Here is a 23,370-nt window from a genome sequence, read left to right as displayed (position 1 = left end):
TTGCATGCTGTAACTGTTTCCTGCTTGAATATAAAAGCTTGGCCCATTTCCTCAACGGGCATGCCATCTCTAGAGCCCTATGGAGTCCAATGAGGCTTTCGTTGTGACTGCATCACATCCCAGATGCTTCTGTCCAATTTTGTCCTTTTCACTCCCCCCATAGATATTGATTAAAAACGCTCTCCAGTGAAAGTTTAGCAAGAAGTCTTTATCTCAGAGTCTACTTCCAAGGAAACTAATCTGTAACACCTACCTGCTGTTTCTCATTAAATCGTCAGATAATTTATTCACTCACCCATTTATTCAATGAGTAAAGGTATATTCAATAACCATTATGTTTCCAGCACTTGCTGCATGAAGAAGACATTGGCCCTGACCTCACAGCATGTGATTCTTGTTACCACACCAGACTTTTTCAATTTCTTTCCGTTTTCAGGAGTTCCCAGAACTTCCCATAGTCTCTCACACTACTTTGCCTTTTCTTATGTTTATGTTCTTGCTTAGAATTCCTTCTCCTGGTTAAACTCTACCTTTCTTTGATGATTTAACTCAAAGGCAACCTCTGTTAGAAAATGTTCCTGATCACCCTGTCTGTGCTGGGCTAAGTGAGAGATCCATAATTGGTGCTACTGCATTCAGCTGAATTTCTTTCTCTATTTGTTTGACCCTTCCTCCTCTTATTCCCCCTCGAACTGCGAGCTTTTTGAGTGTAAAGATTTGTTGCGTGTGTGTGTTTGATTATTTACATGTCTGCCAACAATATACTTGGGGAGGCAGGTGGAAGTTATTTTTTTTAATGGCATCAAAATGTATAGAGATTTGGTTGCTCTTTAAATCCAAAATGTATAGGTTTGCTCTTTAACTGAAATTTCTTCCCTATTTCCTACAGGGTAAAGCCAACGCTCTCCATCTTGGCATTAAATTTCCCCTGTATTTATATATATATACTCCATAACAGGCAAACTGTATATGCTCAATTGTTGAATGAATGAGTGAATAAAAAATAAATTTGAAAAAAAGGTTATGATTCTGTTATCCATTATGCCCAATTATGTAAGCAAGATGATTAATTGGTGATTCAGATCTAATTTTATATTCTGAATAATTAAACAAGATGGGATAAAATATTCTTTTGATATTTCTGTACAGCTTTTCAGCAGCCAATTTTTCCAGGTACGTTTAGTTGTACTTTTGTAAGATGTAAATGTGACATGGTATATTATATTATTAACCTTATATTTCATATTCCTTTGTTAGGATTCCTTTGCATATTCTCCAAGCCCGCATGCTTCTAATACTTATCTTTAAAATGAAAGCTACAAAGGAATCTTAAATAATACAGATACTAAAAGTATCTTTATATAGTACTCCAGGACTCTTTCTTTTAAAAGACTTAGATATTGTTGAAGTTATGAGAGAGCAGTTTATCTTCAACTTTTTTAAAAGATTTCTTTTCCTTTTATTCCCTACACATGGATTTCTGTATAAAATACTTGACAAAATGTAGCTTTTGGCAAAGGACAATGTGTTAATTATCATCTTTTTTCTTTCTCTATTTTATTAGGTACGTCTGTCACTAACGTCACTGCGACCGACGCTGATGACCCAGTTTATGGAAACAGTGCAAAGTTGGTTTATAGTATATTGGAAGGGCAGCCTTATTTTTCCATTGAGCCTGAAACAGGTTTGTGGCCTAAATTTCGAATTATATTTGCCATGTTTTTGCTTCAGGGAAACGCTTTTCTTGGGATTTGGGTTATGAAATATTAAGTGTAAGTACTTCACTGCCTGCATCAATAATATTTGAATATGCGACATGAGGTACACAGTGAGCCCTACAACCATTTTTGATGCTGATTACGACAAATCACAGAGTATTTGTAGGATATCACCTATTGAACACACGGTCTGACACCATTTTTCATCCTGGAATAAAGGGAAGAATGTGCTTATATATCAGAGAAACTTAAATAGTAGATTTAAGTGAAAATTCAGTTGCTTATTGGCTGTGTGATGCTTGAAAAGTATCTAAGTTCCAATTTGCACATCTGTAAAATGGGTATGGAACATACCACATAACATTGTGATGAAGATCAGATAAAACAATAAATACCAAACACACAGTGCACGTCATGTGGTAATCATTCAGTGCACTTTAGATATTATTACATTTGCTACTAGATTCCTCCTTGTAAAACACGATACATATATATCCATTAGAGCTCTTATGAAGATATTATTATGGTCAATATTAAATCCAGCTAATACCCTGTGATCTGGTGGTACAGATTTTATAAGCCATGAAGTAAGTTATCTAACAAACAGCCTTTTTAAACCAGGTTAAAAAATAGCTTTATAAAAATAAGTTTTTTATAAATGAAGATATATGTTTTTAATTTTTTAATTTAACAGTATATTAAGAGATCAAACATATTTTGTCTGACTTGTAAATCCTGTGAAGTTTTGTTGTAGCACATTTAAAAACTATTATTAAGAACAATTATTGTTTAAAAAGCAATATCTTTTTTGTATATTTTCTTCTATATCCAGTGGTATTGTATGTAAGTTTCCAAATAGAAAAATTCAAGGTACAGGCACATATACATATATTATTATTTCTTTGATTCATGACTTTTCAGCGCTGTTGAGATAAATTTCCATGACTTACCATTAATTCAGTTATTAATTAAATTAAAAATTTAAAGACTATCCTTGCTTTTTTCTTTTAAATTCAAAGGGTAAAATCTTAATACATTTAATACTGAGGAAAAGTACATTTATATATAAATAGGTCAGGGCGTAAAATTGAATTTAGATTTGGAAACAGGAAAGAACTCTTGTAAAACACATTAATTAGGGGTATAATTATATATCCTTCCGCAGCCAAAAGGAAGTCTGTTCTAAACTTTTTCTCATTTGGGTCCCTTGATGATCCTGAAATGGCAGAGCAGGTGGCTGCCTTCAAGTTTGAGATGTCCTATAACTTGGCCAAAGTTACAGTGGCAGAGTTCATAGCAGAGGTGGGACTCACACCCTGGTTTTTTATTTCGATACTAATGTCAAATTTGTTTTGAACTTCAGTTTAATAGGTAATAACTATGGCACAGGGTCTTCTGTAAGACAGAAATGTGTTAGATGCCAAAATGGACCTGAGTAATGTTCTCTTCTTGGCTATTTGTTCAGTTGGGTCTTTTTGTTCACCATTCCCAGTGCAAAATAGACATTAATCCAGAAAATACCTATTGACATACCTATACACATTCACTGTGTGCCAGGCACTGGATTAAATATAGAGAGAACAAAATTACAAAGGCTAATCTCAGTCTACAAGTATCTCATAATCCATTTCAAAAGACAGACTTTTTTCCACCATAAATAAGGGTAGCATGGTAATGTCATTTAGATAATTTGTTTCTTAGGAATAAATTACTATGGGGTATAAATAATAAAAACCCCCTGCTAAGTGAGAGGATTTGGACAATTATAAGTTTCAGTGATATAGATTGCCATTTGTTTAATTAACTGTTGTCAGCAACATTTAATATTTACATTTTTATTCAGCATAATGTGTATATATATCAACACAAACTCATTTTAGTTTTATCACTTCCAATCTGACAGATATCAAATTGTCTGATTTATAGTTTAGAAAGTTTATTTGGCATTATAGTGGATAGTGTAATGGAGATAGATGATACTTGAAGAATTCACATAATATTTTCTTAGTAATGTTGGGTGAATGAAGTTGAGGTTTTTAAGTAAGGTGGACACAATTTAAATAAAAATAGAAGCTAAATTCAATAATCGATAAAAGTCAGACTAAGTTCTTTAGATGAAACATAAATATGTATGAGTGGAATGTAAACATTTTTGGGTAAATGTCTGCAAAATTATGCTTGAGTGTGTTCAAATGAAAGCAGTAAGTGTTAGTTGTCCCTAAGAATCTAAATTAGACTCTATCTTTGAGGACCTCTCTCTTAAAAAAAAGAATTGAGACTGATAAAATGTGTGTGTGTTTTAAAGGAGGTTATACAAGCTAAGCAGAAATAGATTAAGGACATTGTTTGACATTTTTTATTAGAAAAACAAGGAAAAAAGAGGCAATGGCCTTGAACATCTAGAGTTTAAAATCTGTAAGCATATGGAAAGCAAATACCCCCTTTGTGGGGACCAAAAGATGTGTATTAGTTGGGTCCTTTGGAAAATAGAATGCTGAGACAGAGATAGGAGTGCCAATGGCTTATTAGGGGCTTATGACTGTGAAAAATAAAAGGGGTATGTAGCCGACTTGGACATGGAAGTTCCTCTTATCAAATGCAGATCTTCTACCCATGCGATTAAAGAGGAGAAAAAGCAGTATAAGGCAATGTAGATCTGACAACATCTTGACCAAAACAATGGGACCCCTGGAGCAAAGATTACTCTTAAAAGGAGTCTCATGTTGCACATAAACGGCCAGGCTTTAATAAACCCACCATGCTCAGTCATTGGCTGGGATGTGCCTGTGGAAAGCAGGGTCTTGACTTGGATCCTGAGGTCAAGCCTAAAGGTACTTCAGCTACAGGGTCTCAGCTAACTGCATGGAAATCCTTAAATTAATCCTTTGGCAGGAAAATGCAAGCAGTGGGCTTCTGTGTCTTCCGCAGTGTGTGTGTGTGTGTGTGTGTGTATGTGTATATGTGTGCATGTGTGTGTGCATATGTATATACATATATACATGTATATTCACACATATATGTATACATATATATTCACACATATATGTATACATATATACACATGTGTATGTAAATATGTGCTTGTATATACACACATACATATGTATATACATATATGTTTATACATACATATATGTACATGTATATATACACATATATGTATATGAAGAAAACAACTTTTAATTCTATAGATTTAGCAAATGTGATATTAAAAACTATAATATGCAGGAATAGCAAGTACTTGGTGGATAAACTGATAATGGGAATATTAATATATACATTGATTTTAAAAATGCATGCTATGGGTCAAAAACATTATGAATGGCTACTAATTTTGACCCAAGAATCCAAATTCTAGCAAAAGAAAGAAAATGTCATGGATAAGCAGAGACTCGTTACCTAAGACCCACATACCTCTAAGAGCACCTAATAAGATGGCTCTTTACATGATAGGTCTGCCCATTACTTCAGGAAGTGACCCAGCATAGATGGGTTGGAAAATGTTGGCTGAATACCATTACACATCACCACATATGTGGGACCAACCTTTAGCTCCTTTTTACACCAGGATTCTGGCATACTATCAAGGGTCAAATCTGTAGCTAAAATGATCGATATTGTGACAGTGAACAGTCCCTCACCGGGTTACATAAGGCAGTCACATTCATACTCTTTATAAAGAAGATTGTCCATTGACCACTGTCAGCTCTTCTTTGCTGTTATATTTTCAATAACAAAAAATAAACCAGAGCATGAGACAATAAATCTTGTATGCATCTTGTTTTTTCCTCGCAAGAGTGCTAAAAACAGAACTCTGGAATTTGGAACAGATAAGTTCTGCTCTCCCCTTGCTTGTTACGTTTCACTTCATGGAATTTTCTGTTGCCATAACATATCAGAGAGAGCTTCTTCTATTGTTTCAGTTATCACCTTAAGAGCGCAGAGAGATATGCCATTTGTTCTTTATTTTCTTCTTTGAGCTTTAACAAAATCAGGGTTGTCTTGTTTATTGACTTGTTTATATTTTTTAAGTTAATTACCATGCTAGAGTGCAAGGTCCAGGAAAGAACGGGGCTTGTATGATTTGTTGATTTTGCAAATCTAGGCATCCCTATGCCTAGGTGTCAGGCACCTAAAAGTCCTTCAGTAAGTAGTGAAGGATGGAATGAGGGAAAGAGGGAAGGAAGGAAGGATGGAAGGAAAGAAGGAAGGAAGGAAGGAAGGAAGGAAGGAACGAACAGCGGAGTCAGGGAGAGCTGGAGGAAGGGAAGGCCGGGAGGGATGTGCAAAAGAAGCAGGAAGGATAAAGGGAAGGAGGAAGAAAGTGCAAATTTATAGAAAGAGAAAAGCTTGCCACAATTCATAGAGAAGATGTAAGAGGAAACATCCAGGGAATAAAGCTTTGTATCCAGTCTATACTTCTATCTGTTTCTCTGATGGGAAGAACACCATATTAATCTCAGATATGATTGTTTTGTTTGAAATTCATTTAGGACTAGCATTCATGCTTTTTCCAAATCTCATACTATGTTTTAAGTGTCTAGGCAACACAATGCTATTTTAGTATTTGCAAAAATGAGCCTTGAGACCATAATAAACTCTTGCTCAGATTTGCTTCTAGATCATACAAGGAGATAGAAAGTTCTGGGACCACTAAACAAAGAAGAAATGGTTATTAATATATCTTCCTATTCCAGAGGTCACTGTGATGGTACTACTAGTGCTGCTAATAATAACAGCAACAATAGAAAGCCAAATCATTGTGTGTATACAGTCTTTTAGGTTTGACAAAACACTAAACCAAACTGTGGAGTGAAGAATTTCTGTCTCCATTTTGCAAATGACAAAACTGTGTTTCAGAGAGAATGAAGTAAAATGTCTTTCTCACCTGTAGATAAATTCCTCTGTCAAATCATAACAGGAAGAATAAAAAGAACAGAACAAGAACTTTATTTATTGAACTCTTACTATGTTCTTGCCATTGTGCTAACTGGGTTTGCATACATTATTGAATTTAATTTAATTTTTTCCACACAATATTTTGAGGTAGGTATTAATGTCATTTCACTTTTACTGATGAGACAACTGAGTTTGACTTGCATGTTTCTTGCCCAAGGTGTTTGAAGCAGGATTCAAGGTGAATCTGCCTGATCCCATACCTCAATTTTTGACCTTCTCCCTTGCTTCCCACTTAACTTTCAAGCAGTATAGTTCATACCAGGGAATGACATTGGTTTGAAAAGAGACCTAAAGAACTTGGAAGCAGGTTCAGGCCTCCTCTATCGATAGGTGTTGGAGACAGTGTAGCATCAGAGAAAATGGAAGGCAGTAGTAATTGTAAAATGAATTGTCATTCTTGTGAATAGTTTTTATTATGGTACTTCAAAAGGCTGAAAATAGTTTATTTGTATTCTTAAAATGTTTTTTTTTTGTTTTCCCCTCCCTGCCACCCCCAATACCATATGTTTGCCTGTAATATTTTGGGCATAGACAAGGAGAAATGTGGCATTTATTTAAAAGGCACTAATTTGAGGACAGCAGTGAGAAAACAGATGCAGTCCATCCTAGGTGATTGAAGATGGAAAATCTAAATAAAATGCAAGGCAAGTGAATAATAAATGCTTAATTATCTAAAGAGACCAGGGTAAAGTTTCAGAACAGCCTAAACTTTGCTCCAGGCAAGTGAGAGTATGAAAAATAACCTGCTTAAAAATAAACTAAGTTAATTCATTGACCTTTTTTTGAAACTCAGACCATTTTTCTTCATTGGGTACAAACAACATTTGTCTCTGTGGAACCTGTAAAAATGAGCTAAGTAAAAAATATTCCTTGGGAAAAAAAATCCATGTAATGAATGGTTCTTTCTTAGAAAAATCAAGATAATACATGGAGTCTTCATGGAATGCCTTCATGGAACTGAGTCCTTTTTATGCCTTCTGAGTCAAAATGATAAATTGCTTACACACAGGGCCTCTTTTTAATCAGGATTGCATAGATTATAATTTCCAGTGCCAAGAGGACTGGCTGAAGAACTTGCTTAGTGAAGACATTTGAGAAGGGGTGGATACTGAGATAAACTCAGGCAGATGAACAATGCTGGGATATACATTTATAGGTGGGAATGTCTTCATACTTCACATTATTCAATGCTTAGTCAATATCTACATGCTGCAGTGTTGTGGGCACTAAGATTGAAATGCTGTGTGTGATAAATACTACACATAATATAGGGTTCATGACATAGGGATGGAGGACAATGCCAACTTAGCAAACATGTATGAAGAGCAAGAAAGTATTTTTTAGAGTAATGATAACAGAGAATGTGTCCTGAAAAACTAATGGTAGTTTAAGAAATGAAAATGTGGGGTAAGGGGAGCTATTAAATAAGGTCTTTTGGCATGAGGAAATCAAAGGGCTGTGTGCTCAGGGGAAAAGATAAATTGATGATCAGGGTGATATTGAGAAATTAAATAGTTTTCATTTTCTCAATGGTATTAGAAGATTTTACTTGAAGAACTTTTTCGATACATAATAAACGTAATCTGCAATTTAGAAATCCAAACGTAACTAATTTCTGTCTGACTTTGAATGTGTGCTTTTACTTCTTGTGACTTAAGTACCCAATTTTTATTTTTATTTTATTATTATTTTTTGTCCTCTCCTAATCTTATGTTGAAATGTGACCTCCAATGTTGGAAGTGAGGCCTAGTGAGAGGTGTTTGGGTCATGGCGGCAGATCCCTTATGAATGATTTGGTGCCCTCCCCTCAGTAATGAGTTAATTCTCATTCTATTAGTTCATGCAAGAGCTGGTTGTTTAAAGGAGCCTGGCACCTCCCTCTCTCTTTCTTGCTCCCTGTCTTGCCATGTGACATGCCTTGCTCCCTCTTCACCTTCTGCCATGAGTACAACTTCCTCACCAAAAGCCGGGCAGATGCTGGTATCATGCTTGTAGAGCTTGTAGAACCATGAGTCAAATAAACCTCTTTTCTTTGTAAATTACCCAGTCTCAGGTATTCCTTTATAGCAACACAAAATGGGTAGTATATAAGTCTATTTATACATAATTCTTCATTAAGTACCCAATTTTTAAAAGCACTAACACTGTCTTCTAATCATTCATGATATTGAAAAAATATATGTCCCATCATTTGCTTTTGATCTTCACAAATTAAGGATATCACTAATATCATTAGTTTTGTTATTTTTGTTTGTATTTAATGAAACAAAATGTGATATTTGTGATAGGACATTTTCACTTAGAAGAACCAAAAGCTCTTGCATTGTTGGTAGGTAGAAAAGTCCTTCAGCTGTGTTCCACACAAACCACCTGTTTTCATTAAAACTGCTGGATTTGGAGTTGAAAGTTTGAAAGGCAGGAGTGACATGCAGTGGAGGTAAGATTTTGACTATTGCTGGGACAGTTACATCATAGGAGACCTAGAACCTCTTTCCATGCCAAGTGCTGATTAAAGGATGAGGTAGCTCTACCAATCCCACAGCTGATTCACTTTACAAAATCACACACCCCCTCCAAATTATGCCCTCTCATGAAGTGGGAAGCCAGGAGTGGAGAGGTGTAAGGGTGGCTAATTCTGTTACATGTGGAGTCCCTTGTAAGCCTCTTGGCATAGCACAGGAGTTCTCCCTGTAAATATTAGGCACAAGGCCAATAGACAGGAGGACTTGGGAGGAAGCCAAAGAGTGGTTTTTGTCACCTGTGGGGTTTCCTCCTAATGCCCTCTTCATCCAATTTCCTTTTTTTTTTCTTTTAATGCAGTAATGGGCATAGATTTCCACATTTTTGGAGTAAGAAGACAGGTGGGAGACAGGTCTTTCAAACACACACCACACACACATACACACATTCTCAGCAACTAAAGAGAAGGAGAATAATATCATATGATACTATTATTGTTTTAGGACAAAAGAGAGTATGGAGAAAGAAACTTGCCTTTCTTATGTTCTTTGCATTTCAGATAGAAGAATCAATATTACAATAAAAATTGTAGGTAGCAACAAACTGTGCTGGTGGCCAGTGTCTCCAGTGTCTTTGCTTGCACTCTTATTTAATCCCTATATCAAGTAAAGTAGCTATTTTAACATATCTTATTAAAGATGAAGATTTTGAGGATCTTTGAGGTTAAGTGATATGGCCAATGCCAAACAGGTGTCAAACTCTACATATAGTTTACAATAAATATTTGTTGGGCAAATTAATGAATTAATACGTTGAAGAAGAATAATGAGAAACTAAAGTGACTAATTTTACTTGTACCTAACTTTACATCTCATTGATTTGTCTGAAATGCCCAAAATAAATGATGATAATGATTGTGACGAAATGTAATTTTAAGTTTCTAATAGGTGTCTGCTCAATATATACAGATGTATACCCTCAACAAATGTCATCCTTCTCCAGTTTTTATGTCTCATTTCGTAGTTAAGAGGACAGCTAGCTGCGTGCACACAATGACTTAACAATCACTTATTTTCCCATTTGGTGTCTTCTGTGGGAGATACAATATATGAACTAGGGGCTGAGGTCATATTAATTGTTTTATGATTATTAAAATAATCCCCCCACTCCAAGCACATAGAACAGTTAAATATACTTGGGTAAGCTTGAAGTGGTGTGATGGTCATGTTACTTCCACCTTTGGCCAAACCATTTTTTGAAGTTCACAAGGAGCTTTCCAGTGCTGACCATAGCTAGAGTCAAAGAAATGTCTATTTGGAGAAACCAAGGTCTGCATATGTGCATGCTGGATAGAAAGACTATGAACTACACAGCCCCCTCAGTATGTAACACCTGATATTACACTGGGATGCGTTGGGATGGGTTTAGTTGGAAGCAAAAGAAAAAATGTATTCCCCAGTGGCATTCATCCAATGTGAACACACCAGGTAGGATCAGGATTTTTTCTCAGCTTTCTATGTATCATGTCCCTTCAGAATTAAATTGAATATTTGGTTCCTATAGTGGTGTCATTTTTGACCTTGGAAATCTAGCTCTGTTTCATATGACTAATTCAAAATGATTTGGTGAAGAACAACAAAGGTTTGTTTTCATTAATTTTATAGGAAAACATGTTTATCTAACAGCATCAAAGATTAACCAATATCCAAGAGATGTTAACTTGTAATAACTCCTTATACAATAAAAAAGTGTGTGTGTGTGTGTGTGTGTGTGTGTGTGTAGGATAGATGGTAGATGTAGACAGACAGATTGATTGATTGATAGATATAGACAGTAATCTTTTATGTTTATTGTTGTAGTTCCCTCCCTCCCATTCCTATAACCTTACTCTGCATCCTCAGCATTTAAGACTACATGGAATATATTCCTTCAGAAATCTCCAGTGCTCAATAATTGCTTTAAATGTTATGGCAAAAGTAACTTTAGATGTAACTTCCAAAGAGAAGGATTATCTAATGTTCTTGTTTAACAGAGAGTGAAACATCATAAGTTTCCACCCACCTCCCATAATTAATTTTATATATTAATTACATATATATATATAAAATGATTGGAAGCTTACAGAAGGGGGTTAATTAACATTGGAGACCACTTTTCTTTAAGCCAAAGTTAGTCTCTGATGCATGAGTAAGAATCCACTAAGAGAGCAGAGGTAGAAGGAAGAGGAAAATACTCAATTTGTTTCCTCATAAAGTCAAATTTCAGAAACATCCCTATGAAATAATTTTCTCTGGACTAAAACATGAGGCCATAATTTCTCTTTTTGTGACAAAAATATTGTTTTTGTGTTTTTTAAAAAGAGTTTGTGCCATATGGACAGGGATCTTGGATGGTTTCCTCACTATGCATTGCAGGGCTTAGAACCAGGCCCATCTCATGATAGTTGTTCAAATAATATGTCATGAATGAGAAAACAAACACAGACAGTTAAATCCAGAATGAACATGGTTAGAAAATGGGCTTTTTCAGAAGGATTTTGATACATTTAATTTCAGATGCCAGGAGATGCTGGATTTCAAAAATGGATGCTTTCTAAAAACTTAGAATATATCTTTTGTCATATTCAATATATCCCAGCATCTGATTATTAGGGAACAGTAGCTATGGGATTGTTGATAGTGGACCAGGAACATAAAGATGCGCCTGTAAGTTTTACATAAGACTAGCTCATAACATTTCACTAGTGTGTTCTCTTTAGATGCTTTGTGTCTCCTCTTCCCTTCTAGAAGCAGTGACTTCTCATTTATTACAGTGGAATGTAACTCTTGAGTATCCCAGTCTGTTTTATTTTGTTCCAAAAATTAAGCAGAAGGTAGTTACCATTTATTGATCACAAATTTTGTGCCATTTCAATAATTTTCTTAGTAACTATGTGAAGTGGGTTTTATGGTCCTTACATTTCATGTAAGGAAATAAAATCTCTGGGCAAATTAATTTCTGAGAAGTACCCAGGTAGTAAACTTCAGAGCTCGGTTTTCTGACCACTTCTGTCACATTTCCACCTCCGCTGAATTAGGCTTCCCATCTGCAAAATGTAGAGGAGTCTGGACAAAGGAAAAGAAGACAGGTACTCTAAACACCTTGATGCTCTCATTTAGATTAATTTTTAATTTCAATTAAGTGAATTATTTTCAATTAAGTGAATAGATACTTATTAATCATCTCCACTATCAGGGACAAAATGTGTGGGGTAGAAATAGATTTGACTTGATGGAGGTTAAAGAACTGGAGAGATGCCATCATAAAAATTTATGCCAAAATTATACCAATTGGATATTTTCTTGCTTATTATCCAAAGTGTCATAAAGGAAACATATAAGGCAATGAGATCATTAATTTATTATTACTTCAATGATTTTATTTTGACTTTATGAAAGGGAAGTGGAAACTTAATGGAACATTCTTGAATTACCAGTATCATTAGTTTTGATTCATCTGGATATGGATGATTCAGGAATGTTGGGTACGGGAATTCAAAATGGAATCACTTGCAAAGCATATTCAGTCTCAAGAGAATCAGTCCTTCGTTCCTTAAAAAGCTATGAGACTTTCCACTTGGAGCAAAACTCTAATTTAAAAGTAATTTTGAGTTTAAGTACCGATCTGTAGGCTTACTTTTTTTTCCCCTTGCAATTAGAAAATTGCATGGTTATAAAATGAAAATAAATAGGTTTTGCACTCATTCTTTTAAAATAGATATCTGCAGGATAAGTCGGTTTTTCAAACTCCTGTGGGTCTGGTATTATGTTTCAAATAAGTGAAAAAGACACAGTTTTTGAGTTCTCATGGGCAGAATCTAAGACACATATGGCTATATAAATAAAACAAAGGAGAAGCTAGAAAAGTGATGTAAGGACTATACTAGACTCACTTTACAATTTGTGATTATGTGTAATTTGCCATTCAGAATCTTAAGTGTGATAGTTTTATTATGAGCTAGGCAGTTTTATATCACCATGAGGATCAGAAATTTGGAATTTAGTAAATTAGAGATTATAGTGTTCATAAGGTTAACAGAGTTGAACTGGTTGGTGAATGCAAGCATAGCTATAATTAGATAGATTTTTTTTTTTTTTTTACGTATCTGGAGAGTTTCTTTAAAGGTAGTTTTCATGTGCGGTAAAGTTTTATTGTGTGTGACACAGCACTATTGGAACTTTCCTTCCATTCCATTAACTTTAATATTGTTTCTGTGGTATTATCTATCTTAGAAGCCACCTTTGCACTCTAACACCTGAGGATCTTCTAAAGACAGAAATTGAGATTGCCTAATTGTGCCATTTATGGACAAATGAATTCATGAGCTGTAAATGAAAGTAATAATAAATAACTGTGTTTACAAAGTGAAACAGCAGATTTTATTTTCTTGCTTTCACTCTCAGCAGAGTATAAATTAGCAACCCTAGACACAAATTATAATGATAGAAAAGACTTACTATGTGTCAGGGGACAGTAGAGCTGGTAAAAATATTTGGTAATTGAGATAGCTGGGAATGAACCTTGCTAGTCCTTAGTTTTTCCTTTACCAAATGGGGTCAAGGAAAGAAGTGGCCCCATACAGTTCTTATACAATTAACTTTGCTCTCTGTATGACTTTAGTCAATTCATTTGAGTTTAAATCTGACTTGCTATCAAAGTGGCATTCTTAATAACCAGGTTTTACCAACTTTGCAAAGTCATATTTTTAAAGTCTTTCCCTTATGGCATAACTGTACAAGATTGTTATTGATCAGATATTGAGAAACTGATTATTGATGTGCCACAGGTTGTGTTTTTTCTCACTATACATAACTTTCCTTAGTTATCCTGTAATAGTTAGAAGAAAGGAACCCACCCTGACCCATCAAGTTTCATTTTCTATCCACAAGTTATACTAAATTGCAATAATCAAATACTAGAATCATCATAATGAAATATATTCTGAGATCACATCATTTTCTATAACATTGGAAAATAGACTTGGAGAAAGCGCACTTAAAAATGGGAATTGCCTTATTTACATTTCACGTGAACTCTAAAGTAATGTGCCTCCTATACCCTGGAAAATGGTTATTGAGGACTGTCATCTAAAGTAACTGAAAAATTCGCTGAAGGAAATAAGCCAAACAAATGCTCTGTTTTACATATAAACTTTTTAAAAAACTTTATTATATTTTAAGTCTTAGGGTACATGTGCACAACGTGCAGGTTTGTTACATATGTATACATGCGCCATGTTGGTGTGCCGCACCCATTAACTCGTCATTTAGCATTAGGTATATCTCCTAATGCTATCCCTCCTCCCTCCCCCCACCTCACAACAGTCCCCGGTGTGTGATGTTCCGCTTCCTGTGTCCATGTGTTCTCACTGTTCAATTCCCACCTATGAGTGAGAACATGCAGTGTTTGTTTTTTAGTCCTTGCGATAGTTTGCTGAGAATGATGGTTTCCAGTTTCATCCATGTCCCTACAAAGGACATGAACTTATCATTTTTTATGGATGCATAGTATTCCATGGTGTATATGTGCCACATTTTCTTAATCCAGTCTATCGTTGTTGGACATTTCGGTTGGTTCCAAGTCTTTGCTATTGTGAATAGTGCCGCAATAAACATACTCAGAGAAATGCAAATCAAAACCACAATGAGATACCATCTCACACCAGTTAGAATGGCGATCATTAAAAAGTCAGGAAACAACAGGTGCTGGAGAGGATGTGGAGAAATAGGAACACTTTTACACTGTTGGTGGGACTGGAAACTAGTTCAACCATTGTGGAAGTCAGTGTGGCGATTCCTCAGGGATCTAGAACTAGAAATTCCATTTGACCCAACCATCCCATTACTGGGTATATACCCAAAGGATTATAAATCATGCTGCTATAAAGACACGTGCACACATATAAACTTTTTTAAACAAACAAACAAACAAACAAACAAACAAAAGCTAAGCCTCTGAGTGGTCACTGTTTCTGAGAGAGAGAGGATTCAAGTTTGAAGCAATGTGTTTTGGAATTTCAGGGGAGACAACTTGGTATGTAAAGTTCTGAATGTGAACTTTGGAGTCAGAGTTAGGTTTCACTTCTCTCCCCAACATTTCCTAGTTGCATGACCTTGACTAAGATATTCCATATCCCTGAGATCCCATTTCTTTATATCTAAGGATGAATGATCATAGCTCCTTTCCAGAGCATCTTATAGGGTTCAAGCTGAGATATTCAAAGCGCCCCCTACATGATTTACACTCAGCTACCTGAGTTCCTTTTCTGCCAAAGTGAGAAATGTCACTGAAGGGCATTAAGCCAAATATTACTGTCTTGAATCCCGCATCTCTCAATTCTGAGTCACATTGTAACTGAAAATTGTTGGTAACATAAGACATTGGCTTGAAAATGATTTAGCGTGTAAAATTGAGTCTTGTTTACATTTAATACACAAAACAAATACCAGCCTTATTATCTTGGTGGAGCAGCCCTGAAGTATAAAGTATAGGACCAGAGGGTCCAGGCTGTGTGTTCAGACCCACAGCAGCTGACAGAAAGTATCATTTTAGAGCCACCCTTTAGCCCATCCACCTCCAGCAGGTCCTGGTTTCTGAACATTTGCTACACCACGTATGGTTGTCACTTTGACAAAGGGCTGTTTTCCACTGTGCTGACTGCCAACACCTGTCTCTGAGTCAATTTACCTCATTTTTCCATGCAACCATTTCAGTAAATGTCAAGGTGCTGAATTTTCACATGTGCAAATATTTATGTAAGAGCGAGAATAAGCACAACAGTAATTTGATCCTAAGGTATTCAGAATGTTTCACAGGCATAAATTAATGACACCACCTAGCTCCCTGTTAAGTAGGGCAGTACTGCTGTGGCTCTTGAGTATTCTGTAGCCAGAGTTTTCCATCTCAGAGGTGAAGAGGCAGGAAAAGTCAGCTCTAATCCTCTATGCATCTTCAGAAGAGGTCTGAAGGGAGTCACTATTTGTATATGTCTGTTTTCATATAGAATTTCTGCCTTAGTCTGTTGTGTGCTTCTATAACAGAATACCACAGACTGGATAATTTATAATAAACAGAAGTGTATTTGTTCACAGTTCTGGAGGCTGGGAAGTCCAAGATCTAGGTGGCAGCATCTGGTGAGGGCCTTGTTGCTGCATAAGACATCAGTTGGCAAAGGGGCAAAGAGAGGGCAAGAGGGAGAGACAAAACAGGGCCAAACTCATATTTTTATAAACAACCAATTCCTGTGATAATGGCATTTATTCTTTCCTGGGAGCAGAGACCTCATGGCCTAATCACCTCCTAAATGTCCTAATTCTTAATACTGTTACAATGGCATCTAAATTTCAACATGAGTTGAAGAGGGAGCAAACATTAAAACCATAAAAATTTCTGGCCGGGTGCGGTGGCTCACGCCCGTAATACCAGCACTTTGGGAGGCCCAGGCGGGCGGATCACGAGGTCAGGAAATCGAGACCATCCTGGCTAACATGGTGAAACCCCGTCTCTACTAAAAATACAAAAAATACAAAAATAAAAAAAAAATTAGCCGGGCGTGGTGGCGGGCACCTGTAGTCCCAGCTACTCAGGAGGCTGAGGCAGGAGAATGGCATGAACCCAGGAGGCAGAGCTTGCAGTGAGCCGAGATCGTGCCACTGCACTCCAGCCTGGGAGACAGAGCAAGACTCCGTCTCCAAGCAAGCAAACAAACAAATCACAAAAGTTTCTTTATTTTTTGATGGGGAAACTTCATTTTTTAAATTTTTATTGTCTTATTATTATTTAAAATTTCATGGGTACATAGTAGGTGTGTATATTTATTGGGTATATGAGATGTTTTGATACAAGCATGTAAGTAAAATAAGCACATCATGGAGAATGGGATATCCATCCCCTCAAGCATTTATCCTTTGAGTTACAAACAATCTACTTACACTCTTTATTTTAAAATGTACAATTAAGTTATTATTATTGACTATAGTCACTCTATTGTGCTATCAAATAGTAGGTCTTACTTATTTTTTCAATTTATTTTCTAGATGTTAACAATCCCCACTCCCTCCCCAGCCCCTTACTACCTTTCCCAGCCTCTGGTAACCATTATGTTCATGAGTTCAATTGTTTTGATTTGTAGATTCCACAAATAAGTGAGAACATGTGATGTTTGTCTTTCTGTGCCTGGCTCATTTCACTTGACATAATGATCTCCAGTTCCATCTATGTTGTTGCCAATGACAGGATCTCATTCTTTTTTTATGGCTGAATAGTACGCTATTGGTGGCAATGTAAGTTAGGACAACCACTATGGAGAACAGTTCGGAGGTTTCTCAAAAAACTAAAAATTGAGCTACCATCTGATCCAGCTATCCTACTGCTGGGTATATACCCAAAAGAAAGGAAATAAGTATATCGAAGGAATATTAGCACTTCTATGCTTGTTGCAGCACTGTTTACAATAGCTAAAATTTGGAAGCAATCTAAGTGTCCATTAATAGATGAATGGACAAAGAAAGTGTAGTAGATATACACAATGGAGTACTATTCAGCCATAGCAAGTTTTTTCCCCTGTGACTGATGGACTACATTATTTTATTTTATTTAACTTAAATTTATTTCTTATATTTTTTCTTTTCTATTTTCTTTATTTTTTAAAAAAAGTTATTTTATTTTATTTTATGTTAAGTTCTGGGATACATGTGCAGGACATGCAGGTTTGTTGCATAGGTAAATGTGTGCCATGGTGGTTTGCTGCACCTATCAACCCATCACCTAGGTATTAAGCCCCACATGCATTAGCTATTTATCCTGATGCTCTCCCTCCCTCTGACCCCTGAAAGACCCCAATATGTGTTGTCTCCCTCCCTGTGTCTGTGTGTTCTCATTGTTCATCTACGACTTATAAGTGAGAACATGCAGTGTTTGGTTTTCTGTTCCTGAGTTAGTTTGCTGAGGATAATGTCTTCCGGCTCCATCCATGTCCCTGTAAAAGACATGATCTTGTTCCTTTTAGCCATAGCAATTTATTACAAGCTCATAAAGGAAAAAAAGTATTCATGCATCGAGCCATTGAAAAAGATTTAGAAATACTGAGAGACTATTATGTGCCAGGTATTTTTCTAGGGGCTGGGTAAGCATCAATAAACAACAACAAAAATTCAATTTGTTTATTGTCTGTCTGGTCCCACTAGAATGCACATGGACCAAGACTTCAATGGTTGGGTGAGAAAGAATAGGAGTGCCAACAGACATTGGTTATTATTTTGTAAATGTTGGTCAAGGAAGGCTCATTAATAATTTGACGTTTGAAGAGAGGTATTACAATGCTTTTTTTTACCAAGGAGGACAGGATCAGGGAGACAAAGTGGCTTGCTGATAGTCACACTGTCTATGAAGTGTGCCTGGGATATAATAGCTGTTGGGATTCTAAGCTTAGGACTGATCTGTTGCAACATGGAAAGATGAAAATCACTTTTATATATTCTTATGGTATTTATCAAAGTTCTCAGGGGAGTAAACAAGGCATTAGTCATGTATTTTAGTGTGGGAAGATTGGAGCAGGAATACCTTTATAGAAAAGAGAGTGCTCAAAGCCTTGGCAAATTTTGACAAAGAGGGCCAGGCAAGGTAGGTGCAAAAATTAGGAACAAAAGCATATATAGAAAACAAATTTGGTGTGATAATTGTTATAACAGAGTGAAGTGAGACACAATAGCAAGGTCCAAAATGGGAGGAGATAAATTTGCCTTTTAGCAGCTGTTGCTCACACTTGCCTCATCATTTGAACTGTGAGCTATTTCAGATCTAGAGAACTACATCTCATCTGTTTTTATATCTCCAACCCTTAGTACCTATCTCATTAAAAGTGCTCTCTCCGTGGCTTTAATTGGAATCACATTATCTAGCCTTATGCAAAGTTGGGGAATTAAGGAGGGTGGAAGATGAGAACATGGCTTCACTTCTCTTTCCCTGCTGTGGGGTGCTAAGAGATCAGGGTTAAGTTTGGAGTATTTGACAGAGGTAGCACAAGTATGAAAAACCATTATGAAAGAAAGTTTAATTCATTTATCATCTGTCTGATTTGCTCACCTAAGATTTCTTTGGATTCTAAGTCCACTCACAATCAAAATGGAAACCTAGAATTCCTTCATAATACCAGATCATTTGAATACATGAAGATCTTCAGGCTTATTTTGTACTTTCCTCTAAATATATAAAACAAATACAATAAAACTAAGTTCACACTTTGGGAAAATGAAATAATCAGACAAACAGCTGTGGGAAGAATGGCTGATTGATAGGTTCAGAAAGAATCAACAACATCCTCTTATCTTTGGAACCCTTTGGGGCCATCACATGGCAATGATTCCTAGCAAAACAGAAAGGAAAAAAAAGTTAAAGATCTTGATAATCATCAGTACAATCTGCCTATCTATGATACAATGCATTTTGATGTGTTTTATGGGATCTCAGGAAATGCATTTTTTTCAGTGAGGATGGACAAAGAATTACACTATTGCTTAAGGAGAGAGCTATTTGAATTAGAGTTAGAAAATTCTAGATTCCAACGTCATTTACTAGCACTGTGACTTGGAGTAAGTCACTTATTATGCTGTACTTTCAAGAAGCAGGAAAAGTATATATTTCAGACAACCTTACATGCATTTCCTGATTTAATCCCTTGATCATTTTAGTGACAAAAGATTAGTGTTTTTCATTTAACAATTCAGGGACTTCATGATTAGAAAGGATTAGTGACTTATTCAAAGTTACTCAAAACATAAATGTCAGATTTGAAGACACATTTATGCTTTTGTTCTAGCCCACAATGTTTTCTCTGCATAAAATGATTTTTTCTTTTGTATGTTGAACTTATATGCACATATATAGGTTACTTCTAGAGATGGTATTTTGTTCAGCATTACACAGCATAAAATGTCACATGCTAGTAATGGCTGCAAGTTTCTCAGAAATCAATCAGGGACTTGCATTCTTTGTATTGTAAGAAGCACAAAAACAGAAAATGTAAACAAATTAACCTCAGGTTCTGTAATTACCATGAACAACGAAGAGTTTGAGGGAACCAGTCTTTTATCAACAGTGGGTATCTTTGCTGCAGAGAATCTTGTGGAGACACCCCTCTATCCACCAGGCCTAAAGCTTGACAAATAGGAGGTGATCAGTGAGTGTTTATTGAGTTGAATTGAAGGAAGCAGACAGTTAGGAAAGGTGGAACTTCAATATCCGTTCATTCATGCATTCACATGCCAAATATGTTTTCCTATAATATGTATCTTCCCTTAGATTCATTGAAACAAAAACATTCAAAGAAAGAGCACATACTGCAAGGAGGCAGTGGAGAATGAGAAGAGACTGATAAGAATCAGGAAGTGTAAGCCAAAGGAGAGTCATATAATCTTTAAAAATCTAGAGAAGGATAAATAAGATTACCTATTTGATATAGAGTTAATTTTAATATAAAGAATAAAAAGCACAAGCCACTTAAACTATTTGGAAAAACACTGCTGTGATGTATTTTGACAACTGTCACTAAGGGTACAGTAGACCTGTAACAACCTGCTGTTACTAACTCTCTGTTTAGTAACTCTCTATTAACTAGAGCATCAACCTCACTTTCTGTTCTAAGTGTTTTTTGCCTCCGGCTTCCCTCCAAGGAAGGTCAGACTCAGGCTCTTGTTTATACAGATCTAACTATCTCTGTCCTGGAGGGACATAGAGATCTATTCCCCTCTGCTTGCCTCTTTATCTTGGGGCATAATCACACCTAGATTGCAAGTTTCCCAAACAGCCTGGGCTAAGTGTAGTTAAAATGTGGTCTATGTGCATAAGGACCACTAGTAATGAATGGCTCCTGCAGATCACACATATTTGTCTTATTTTGTCTGCAAGTACCACTCTCTCTGTTTTTTAAAGGGAAAGGCTGGAACCAGAAAGCCAATACATTGTGGTGACTGTTTGCTGTGTTTCATACACCTGTGCAACTTGCAATATAGTCCCCTGCCTCCACACTTAGAATGTAGAGATTATGAAGTCAGCTTCCTTCTCTGTCTTTATCTGAAACAGTGTTTGATATGCAGTAGTTGTTTGATAAACACTTATGGAATGATGAACTCATTCCTTGTCAGTGGCTAAGTATGCTCATCCCGCTTCTTTTCCTTAATCCGTATAAAATAGAACCCAAGATTTTATGTGCCACCCACTTTCTTAGGTGTATGAATGGGAGCTGAAAAGTGTTGACTACATGAGTACAAATACACTCTTTTGGAAAATATGAAAACATAAAGAAAAAATGCAAAATGAGAACCGGTGATTATAAGCAAAAGGGAAAACGAGGTGCAATGTTGAGCCAACAGCTGATGCTATGTCTTGCACAGACAGTGATCTGATGAAGCAGGAATCCTGCAGCAGCATTGTCTGAGAAGAGGCATAAGGGGAGGAGGAGGAGGAGGGAAATTCTATTTTCAGAGATAAATGTGAGGAAAGAGGCAAGTCACTGCACTGGGAAGAAAGAGCCTGCACCCCCAAAGAAGAATGTAGGAGGATTTCAAACACAGGACTTGTGGAATGCAACAAAAGGGTCAAGGAGGGTATTGGCTTGAAAGGAACAAAAGGAGTGGTGAGAAGATTATCCAGGGTTAGTTGTGAGATCTGTGCCCTTTGAATTACTGTGAAAGAATCAAGTTGTCAGAATTTTAAGTGCCTCTAGCATGTAACTCCGCTCAGTACTTGAACACCTTTCACTTTTGTATATCTCAATGTTTTATAAGCCTCTTTGGCTGACAAAGAAAAACCAGGAGAAGCATGACAGTGGTAGAAAGCCCTGGAAAGTATATATATATATATATATCTCAGTCTAGCTCCTGAGTCCTACTCTGAGGGGAATTTAGACAAGTCGTCAGTCTATGTTCGATGGTCATTGTGACAGCTACCGTAATTAAATGAAGACACTCCCCCCCTGGCCAAAGATCTCTCATTGAAATAGTTGTGTTTTTCTGCCCTGTTTTAAAGCAATGGAAGCAATTATTGTCCCTGTCTTTACAGCTTTATGCAGTCAGAGTTATGCAATTACAACAATAATGTAGTCTTAGGGGTTGTAGTGGTAGTAGTTATTGTTGTTGTCATCACAGTGTTGATCAGCTAATTACTATTGGCTAAATATTTTATCATGTGTTTATCTTTAATAGTCATCTTTTAAAAATATTTTGGGGTAAGTGCTGTCTTCATGTGGTAGAAGAAAAATCATGGACTCAGAGAGGTTAAGAAAATTTCCCAGGTTATTTACAACAACTGGAAGTGAAGAAGCCAGAAATCCAACCCATTGTGTCATATCAAACCTGGGCTCCTAAAACACTACTTGTATTGCTTGTGTGTAGTGGTAGGCTGTGATCAATATGACATGCCCTGATTGATCATGTCTGATTGATCGATCAGATATACTATGTCTGATTGATATCTAGGCCTTTGAAGCACGACAGGCATTAGGACCACATTAACATTGGGGATAAGATCAATTCAATTAAAATTTGTTTTGAGTACCTATTATACTCTGTGAATTATGTCGGGTGCTATTTTATAAGTCTCAGGTGGGTATTTCTATGTCTGTTTTATAAGTGAGGAGACTGAGGTTCTAAGAATTGAAAATCGTCACTAAATTGTATTTAGATTCAGGTCTGAATTCTGGCTCCATTTCTTAGTAGGTAACTCCAAGGCCAGTGCCCCATTCTTTCTACAACTCTGCTGTTCTCTTCTGCTTAAGTTCTGAATTGCTAGGAGAAAGCATCCAATTTTGTAGTGACTTTCACTTTGCTTTTTTAAACCATAATATACTTATTATGCGTGTAATTAGTTATTGGAATTGTGGCTTAAGGAAAGAATAGTGCCATCATGTTCTTCACAGAAATAATTCCACTTGATTGAAGTGTCCCTGGAAATGTTTTCATTTAGGAAAAAAGAAATTTCACCTTAATTCTGAATAGGAATAATTGGAAGTATTTCAATGTAACTCAAAATTGGCAATTTAGGTAGCATCAGTCATTGGCTAGCCATATGTTGGTACTGGAAATGGTGGCCTGCATAGAATTATTTAACAGGGAATCCAAGAGCTACAGAAGTAACAGTCTATACGAAGTCACCATGCATGTTGGGAGTAAAAATATAGAGATGGGATATAATAGTTAAT

At 36.2% G+C, this 23,370-nt stretch overlaps 1 protein-coding gene across 2 annotated transcripts in view; it reads left to right on the top strand.

The window, feature by feature from the left end:
• The window catches only part of CDH8 (cadherin 8), a 382,846-nt gene that overhangs the window by 181,547 nt on the left and 177,929 nt on the right, over positions 1 to 23,370 (top strand). For both annotated transcript variants that reach the window (XM_055364446.2, XM_019012882.4), the window contains exon 4: positions 1,565 to 1,684. In XM_055364446.2, the coding sequence (XP_055220421.1) occupies positions 1,565 to 1,684 (120 nt within the window). The remainder of the gene's footprint in view (positions 1 to 1,564; positions 1,685 to 23,370) is intronic.

Source organism: Gorilla gorilla, chromosome 18 (assembly GCF_029281585.2).
Source record: "Gorilla gorilla gorilla isolate KB3781 chromosome 18, NHGRI_mGorGor1-v2.1_pri, whole genome shotgun sequence".
NCBI lineage: Eukaryota > Metazoa > Chordata > Mammalia > Primates > Hominidae > Gorilla > Gorilla gorilla.
The sequence above is the reverse complement of the archived record's forward strand: the minus strand, read 5'-3'. Positions and strand labels throughout refer to the sequence as shown.